The sequence below is a fragment of the Nestor notabilis genome, unplaced genomic scaffold (assembly GCF_000696875.1).
Source record: "Nestor notabilis isolate BGI_N333 unplaced genomic scaffold, ASM69687v1 scaffold3952, whole genome shotgun sequence".
In the NCBI taxonomy this organism is placed as follows: Eukaryota; Metazoa; Chordata; class Aves; order Psittaciformes; family Psittacidae; genus Nestor; species Nestor notabilis.
In genome coordinates this window covers 116,969-125,472 of record NW_009916906.1, presented here as the reverse complement: position 1 = coordinate 125,472, position 8,504 = coordinate 116,969, and the positions used below count along the sequence as shown (strand labels likewise).

Sequence of the window (8,504 nt, the reverse complement as noted above, 5' to 3'; positions counted from 1 at the left end):
TGCCCTCAATGAAAGAAGAGCTCTAGGTATTTTGGGGAACAGGGAAAGAAAGAGCACTTGCATTTAAATTGTGTATTATGTGTGTATGGCTATTGAAGACTGCAATTAAAATAGCTGGGAACACAGAGTGGTTAACAATCCTTACTACTCAGTTCTGTCTCCCTGACTTCCATCAGCTGGCTCCCCCTTTCTACTCATGTAAACGTCTGTGCAGGGAAGATGCAGTAGTTTGTTCTACCTTTTGAGAGTGTCCTAGGAGGTCTACTGAGGTTTTCACCCAAAGGCAGTGGTTATGCTAAATAACTTTTGCCACATGGGACTCTATTTGTCTAACAAACCAGGGCTGACTGAACTGTGTTACACTGAAGAGAAATGAAAGAATCCCAAATGAAAATACAGCACCTTACACGAAGCGCTGGAGATGCCCCTTGCACTAGCTGGAGATATCATTAAAGTTAACTGTGCTACCCACGTAACAGAGTTGATTGTTTAAACTTGAAGTTTTCCAAGTGGAACATTTCCACTGGCTGCTCCAGGACTCTGTGTGCTCGGATGACTTGATAAGAATTCTGCAAGTGTGGCAGAGATGCCTCGTATTTGCAGATTCCTCTCTCGAGCAAACCTCATTTTATCTTTGTCTCTCAGGATTTATTCCCTCTGTAACACTCTGCTCCATCTCCACATTGCTCCACAGCATGGAATGTAGCATTACCTGGTGTTTATGATCCTGGCACGAACTTGGAAGAGTAAGAAAGACACAAGAGCAGCCGTGCAAGCGTAAGAGACAGAACAAGGTGCACGTTTCCTACCTGTTTCAGGACTCCAGTTAATCTGCCTTCTCCTCCAATGTTTGTTTCTCCCAAAGGAGGTTTCTTCTCTTCCTGATGGCAATTGGTTTAACTGCCTTCTGAATCACCTTCTCCTTTCTCTGACTCTACAGCACATCAAGAGCAGTGACCAGCAATCCCTGGCTTGAGATTCCCAAGGGAAATCCCACAAACTACTTCTAAAGAGCCTGTGAAAAGTAAATGGAAAAACAGGTCTACTACCTGCGTGCTTACACCTACTACTGTGGGGTCTACATTGCTACTGGACTTTCTTTTTACAGGGTTTTTTTTCAGATCCAGAATAAAAGGTTGGAAACTACTGACCAAAATGGACAACCCAAGCTCACATAAATGGCTAAAATGTGAGTAAGTTAGAGTAACCACCAGAGACTGGCAAAGGCAAACCTCATTTCATGATTTCTATGATAATTCTGTGCAACCTTGCTGAAGAGTTTAAATCACAAACTGAAAGGCCTCCTACTGACTGCCCTGATCAGAGAATACCAATTATTTCAAACTGCAGCCATAAATAAACCCACCAGATTCCCGCTTGCTTGCTACCAGAGGTCCAATTCTGTTACCTTTGTATGTACAATGTGCTCCCTTGCATCTTCTCTTTGCTTTCAGTCAATAAACAAGTCCCTCAAGTTTATTTACAGAAGGTTGAAAGCCTTTTCTCCTTACAGGTAATTTGACGAAGGCAAAACAAAAAGAAGAGCAAGGACACAGCTCCTGCAGATATCATGACTAAAAACCCAACCTACAAACCACCACCAAACACACACAGAGAACTACAAAAAGAAAAGATTGTTAAGACCCACTGTACCTTCTAGGGGGTTTTGCTCTCTCTTTTCCCTGCAGACAACTCAGTATTCCTTCTCCAGCAGCCAGCCTAGATAGCTCTGGAATTCACTGCTTCAGTTCTATCCCTTAACAATTTGAGATGTTTCACCCCGAGTCAGTCACTCCTGAACCATCCTTCTTTATCTATTTCTAGTTCCTTGTAGTTCAGACTAAACATTAGACCAACACTGTGCTATCAATAGTGCTCCCTCACTCCTGCAGGATGTCTGAATGGGACTTTCTCTTCATTATGTCCATTCAAACATTGTCAATGTTATATCTTACCAGCCTAAAAATCAGACATTGAGGAATTCACCTTTTCTACTGTACATTACTGCTTTCCATCCACAGCAGGGGGTGCTCAGGTTGGAAAGCTCAACCTGACTATTAAGCCTTTCAGCAGTGAGAAAGTTCCTTTAGCTCATCTCATATTTTCTCCGTTTCCCAGCAAAAACAAGGCCATCACCCATAATCTTGCTTCAGTGCACCACCTATTTTGCTACAGGCTGTTCTCTAGGGTTTAAACAACCTCAAGGTAATAAGGTTATTTAAAATAGCTCCTCTTCTCTTCCGACACAATTCCCTTCATCATTAATTCCCGTTCAGCATATATGCGTCTTGCAGTAAGGAACAGCATAAAGGTCCCTGAGCCAAAACAGAGCTGGTCAGTCTTCGAAAGCATGATGATATAACAGTTTGGCAACACCATCTGTAGTGTGCTGAGCATCTTTCCACAGAGATTGTATGGTGGGCATTACAAGAAGGTTGAGACACACAGCAGAGTTACCACATCATAAGCTATGACTAACAGGCTGTGGTAACCAGTATTAAACTTGTTCCTTGCAAATCAAAGGTAAAATTTAGCTTAATCTCTCTCCCTGCAGTATATGCTACCATCACTTGGCATTTGCAGAGGGCTAAAAGCACATGGCGAGTTGCTGTGGGTCAGTTGAGACAGGACCTGACCCTTCAGTCAAACACATTCAAACCTACACCTCAAAACCTTAAATAACTCTACTGCAAGTTCTGTGCTGCTCTGCTCATCCAGCAACTCCTGCTCTCCACACACACATCCCTCCTGTGAGCTTCCTTCTGGCTTTTTAATCCACTTTCCTTCATGCTACTGTTAAGCCTTGAATTACCTCCTACACTTCACATCTCAATCCTATTGCCATTTCTTCTACCTAACAAGTCCTTTTATCCTGGCTGTCCCCCTCAGTGCTTTCAGTAACTCATGAGGAGGACCTATCGCTATGCTAGTTTCCATGCTAACTACTAATTACCATTTCCATAGTATCCACAGGGAGTGATTCCCTCTGGCCTTCTGGGCTTAGTGAAGGCACAAAAACTTCACTGACTTGTAGCTTCTTCCTACCTGGGCAGTTGTTGAAAAAGCCCTTTCTGCGATCAGGATTCTCTCTCTTTGCTAATGGCTCACAACTCCTGACCTACATTGTTGCAGCAAGCCACCTGTAAGCAGAACACAAATACATGTCTTCCTTCTCATTTTTAACTCAGAGTTTTGCTTTGCTTTCTATTTTTTTTTCTCCTAGAGAGAAGCAGCTTAGTGGCAAAAGGAAAAAACCACCAACCCCCCCCCCCCCCAACCCCCCCTCCCCAGTAGTTTGTTTCATGATATGCCAGATATCTATCTACAGCCCCAATAGGAACTAAAGGGGACTTCCCCATCCCTGCCAGTGTTCAAGGCCAGGTTGGACACAGGGGCTTGGAGCAACCTCCTCTAGCGGAAGGTGTCCCTGCTCATGGCAGGGGTTGGGACTGGATGAGCTTTAAGGTCCCTTCCAACACAAACCAACCTGTGAGTCTATGATTCATGATTTCAGAAAGGACCAAATAGAAGCAGAGCAGAGGCACCTGTGAAGGGTTTCTCACCGATACTTTAGGGCACACTGGCTACATCAGGAAGAATCTGATTCTAGCTCATTTAAAACCTTCATGATTTTTAACAATCCACAGCTCCTCAGAACGAATATGAGCTGGGTGCTTCAGCATTCTATGAAGCCCCTCCTCTTCTCTCTGGAAGAGGATTATTGCTGTTCCAAGCATCCTTCCTTAGACTGTTGCAGGTCCTGGTATTAATGATAACTATTTGGTTAGATACTGGTATGTTGTATGAGTCGAGAGTTGTTTTAATCAGATTTTCATCCTTCATTGTCAAGGCAAAGGTATGACTATTGATACAATAACGACCATGAAGTAGAGGTGCCTTTTGAATTTACATACAGAATTAGTAACCTGTTTAGAACTCCTGGCATGTTCCGTGCCAGGCACCGACATGACAGAGCTCCCAGCACAGTTTCCAAGTATTTACCTGAGAGTGGTAAGAAAGTGGAGTTTCCTTAAACTCTTCAGTCTATCTTTGAGCAAGTCTGTATCTGAAGAAACCTTCATCTCCCAGAATCTAATTTACACACAGAGCAGCCTCATATCCCTGCACCTTCAAGATAAATAAATGGCTAAATTGAAATACTGAATATTGTAAGGCCTTGTTCATTCAATTATTTTTTTTCTCCAAGATTACCCTGCAGACCTCAGTGATTAACTACTTCAACATACCCCTCAGAAAAGCAATTTCTTAGCTGCTGAGAAGTCAGAGTGAGACCCAGAACATGGCAAAACACATCTGGTGTTTGTTGCAAAGGAGGAGAGTTGCACAGGCATTTCTGCAGAATAAAACAAGAGCTGATTTGTTTAAGAAGGGGAGTTGCTGTGCTGGTCTAACCCTTCCTTAGCACATGCCAGAATAGGTTTCTGTGTATGTACGTCACCTTTCCTGCACCTTGGATGGGTTACCATTTTGAAGGAGATCTGAATAAATCAGTCAACTGCATCTGATTGTACACCAGTTTGGAAACAGTGAGGAAATTTTGAGCAAGCCCAATTTTAAGACTTATCTTCAGAAGCTCCTGAGCAGGAACCTTCTTTGTCCTCTGTTGGCACAGTGCCTAGTTCATCAGGGTCCTGTCGTGACTAGGGGTCCCGAGTTTGTATTGTACAGCAATACAAGTAATAAATAAAAAATAGCAATACATAGTATATGATCAATAATACCTACTGTATACCCTGTTTGTCAAACACACTGCACCCCAGCAAATACTTGAAAAACGTGGTAACAAAGTTACCAATTGCAAGACAAATGCAATTTGTTTGATGCAAATATTTAACCTTAAGGTTCAAGTGCCTGGGAAACTCATTCCTGGCTTTGCTTCACCAGCACTGAATGGAACACAGTCCAGAGCTGGAACTGGTTCATGCACAGCCTTGGGAGCCTAGCAGAAAGTGGGAGGAAACATCTGGGCAGAAGCCAAGGCAGTGAATCCATGAACGGCTTCTCATCTCCACCATCTATTTTCATGCTAAAAGGAACTACATATGAGAAGAGAATTCCGATGTTGGTGGGTTGGGTTTTTTTTCTCTTGCGTTGGCCTTTTCATTTGGAAAAACAAATAAAAGGAAACAAGGAAGGCAGACAAATGGTAATGAAACATTTCCGATGTCCCCTATGGCTATCTCATTTGTCCCAAATGACTGCTGCATGGAATTAAAAAACTTAGAGACTGGGATTTCAGAACAAAATTATAAATTAAAAAGGAGACATTGAAAAGAGAATTTCCTCAGGGTTTCATTCCTTCCCCACTCTGCAGCAAGGAGAGCAAAAATACAATCCCAAAGAGGAGAGAAGAAGTCAGAGGGGATTGGAAAGTCCAGTCTTGAGCTTGTCTCCCGTGTTGCTAATTTTGACAGGAGGTTATTTACGAAGCAGTAGATGTTCGATAGAAAGCAGGCAGCTGCAGACACAGCATTGGCTCCTCCGTCCAGACAGATCTGTGCAGTCTCAGTCTCTCGCTCTGGGAAGGAGAGGTTTTCCTTCCCACGCTTGTCACTGCCTTCCAGTGTGGGAGAGGGGAGAAGCGTTGGCCAGAGATTGGGGTCTGGCATTCCAGAGGCCCCCCTGCCTCCACTGCGCTAAAAGGAACTCAAGTATTCCAGTGCAACCTCGTATACGAATCTATACTGTTCCTGAAAGAGAGAACAGAAATCACTGGCATTAGGATATGGGTAAATTCTTCAGAGCCTCATTCTGCAAGCTGCCAAAAATGCCTTCTCCCTCTTTCCTACACCATTTGGCAGCACCAGGCAAGCAGCAATGGCTTTCTATGCAATCCTGAGCAAGCACTACTAAGAGATGGTATCACCAGTGGAAAAGAAAAGCACTCATAGAGACAAAACACTCATAGAGACAGCCACAGTATGGACTATTCATTGTTTGCTTCAAGCACTCATTGCACACATTGATTCTGAGGAAAGAATTCAGTGTGATTGATTGGGATGGTTGAATTCAGGACAGTTTAATCTCTTTGGTTGCAGGGATCACGGCCTGGGGCTTGGTCTGTTCTCCCTGCCTGGCCTCAAGGCATGTCACAGCATTTAGTGCCAGGCTGTATGCAGGCACAGGAGGAGAAATCCCCACACTCCCCACAGCCACACTGATGGTGAGTTGGAGTTTAACCCCCTGGAGGCAGCTGGCCATGGGAGACATCGTTCAGGGAAGCATCAGGACCGGAGGATTCATTGCACATGCTAAAATGGGACTGATTTTAACTTTGATGGATTAATGTTCTGATTCATTTCGACTCATATTGGGCTAAGCCATGTCAGACAGGGATTGAAGCAACCTGCTCTAGTGGAAGGTGTCCCTGCCTGTGGCAGGGGGTTGCAACTGGATGAGCTTTAAGGTCCCTTCCAAAACAAACCACTCTAGGATTCTATGGTCTTTTTTACCTATCCTGAAGTCTCCCTGCATAGGCTGCGTGGGATAAGGCAGAGGGGAAAAAAAAGCTTACCAGTGACTCCACCATGTTCGATTTGTTATTCCGTAGTGTTTTCACTATGTGGAACACATCAATGATATTCTGCTGTTGAATCATTTCACACACGCTGCAGATGGCACAGAAGGTGCCGCTGCGTCCCCCACCGTTCCTGGGAGCAGAAGAAAAGAGGCAACAGGTGAAGACAGGACATGGACCTGCTCGAGTGAGTCCCTGCGAGGGTGCTGAGGCGCTGGCACAGGGTGCCCAGAGAAGCTGTGGCTGCCCCATCCCTGGCAGTGTTCAAGGCCAGGTTGGACACAGGGGCTTGGAGCAACCTGCTCTAGTGGAAGGTGTCCCTGCCCATGGCAGGGGTTGGAACTGGAGGAGCTTTAAGCTCCCTTCCAACACAAACCAGGCTGGGATTTTATGAAGGCTGAGGGAATGGAGGAGAGCACTGCTTACACAACAGCTCTCACACCACATATGCTAAGGAAGGTCTGTAATATAAGGACAGGTGAAGAACATTCAGGGGTTTGTGAAAGTGGAGATCTGCAGGGCAGTAGATGGGTGGAAGAGCTAAGCTCATCTCTGGCAGTGGTGGACAGGAAGTCCCAGGGACTGTAGTGCTGCTCCTCACTGCACCTGTGTGGTCACACTGGGACATGTGGCAGCACTGCTTCGGTTGCGTCTGGGGTCCACTCATGAGACCTATCTATGCAGTAGAAAGCAGAGCTTTTTCAGCTACTCCTCACTGCAGCTGGTAAAATCTCTGGGCCAGGATGCTATAAAGCAGCACAATATTCAACTTGAAGTGTATTACAAATGTAATTAACTTTATTTTCCTCAGCTGAAGCCTGGCAAACCACCAGATTTCCAGATCCATCATCAGTGCTCTTCAGACAGCATTTCATGAGCTTACAGACAGTCTCCAGTCCTACTTACAGGCAGTGGACAACAGTCCGTCCATCTCTCCCATCGTATTGTTCTTGCCACTTCTCCAACCTTCTGACCACCTTGAGGAGGGAGCGTTTGGAAGGAGGGGTGTCCCTGTATGCTGGCCAGCCAATGTACTGCAGGTGCTGAACGATGCGGTACCCATCCTGTGGCTGAAACAAAGAGCATTTTCAAGATGTAAGAGGGGATGGTGCAGGAAGCAGAGTTAAGGTAAAGTAGGAGGCACTGGTTACATTTTCCCCTCTGGATCTGACATCATCAGTGCTAATCCCCATCCCTGGCAGTGTTCAAGGCCAGGTTGGACACAGGGGCTTGGAACAACCTGCTCTAGTGGAAGGTGTCCCTGCCTGTGGCAGGGGGTTGGAGCTGGATGAGCTTTAAGGTCCCTTCCAACAAAAACCAGGCTATGATTTTATGATTAACATCCTCCACTCTGGGTAGCTGATGCAGTGAGGAAACAAGGACTTTTCAGTAATCTGGATAACAATGATGACCTCAGATATTACAGAGCCAGGCAGAAACTAGGCGCACAGGATCCCTTATTGTTTCTAGTAGAGAATAAAGTCTCACCAAACTGTATGAACAGATCGAATGTCTCTTTCCTGGTTGGCTGTGCTGGGGATTAATTGTGCCATAAGAGCAAAGCAAAGGCAGCCCTCAGAGAAAATCTCTGGGGGCTGTGGCAGGAAAGGATCCTCATAAAGACTTCTGCAGTGGCCACTGGTATTGAGCTGAGATGGGTGCAGAGAGCTGTGAGTTCCTAGCATCCACCCTGCCAGCCATGCAGTTATGAGCCAGCTCCATCCCGATACTCACAGGGCCTTGGTCTTATCAGCTATATGATTTCAAGACTGGTTCTGAGGCATTTAGCCTGGGATACAGAAGGTAAATATCTAACTGATGTATCAACTGTGCAGTTGGACCACAAGGTTCACTCTGCAATGCCATGACTGAATTGCTGCTCAGGCTCTGACCACACAATCAGAAAGTGATGTGTTAAACACCATGGAAATGTAATCTGTGGAACTTGTTTCCATTTCTGATTAGA

General features: G+C 45.2%; 1 protein-coding gene across 1 annotated transcript in view; it reads right to left on the bottom strand.

The window, feature by feature from the left end:
• Positions 1-5,117: 5,117 nt before the first annotated feature.
• Positions 5,118-8,504, bottom strand: part of LOC104413735 (receptor-type tyrosine-protein phosphatase T-like) — a 115,323-nt gene continuing 111,936 nt past the window's right edge. The window contains exons 22-24 of the mRNA XM_010024811.1: positions 7,445-7,608; positions 6,536-6,671; positions 5,118-5,711 (exon numbers count right to left, since the gene is read on the bottom strand). Of these exons, the coding sequence (XP_010023113.1) occupies positions 5,658-5,711; positions 6,536-6,671; positions 7,445-7,608 (354 nt within the window). The 3' untranslated portion in view covers positions 5,118-5,657. The remainder of the gene's footprint in view (positions 5,712-6,535; positions 6,672-7,444; positions 7,609-8,504) is intronic.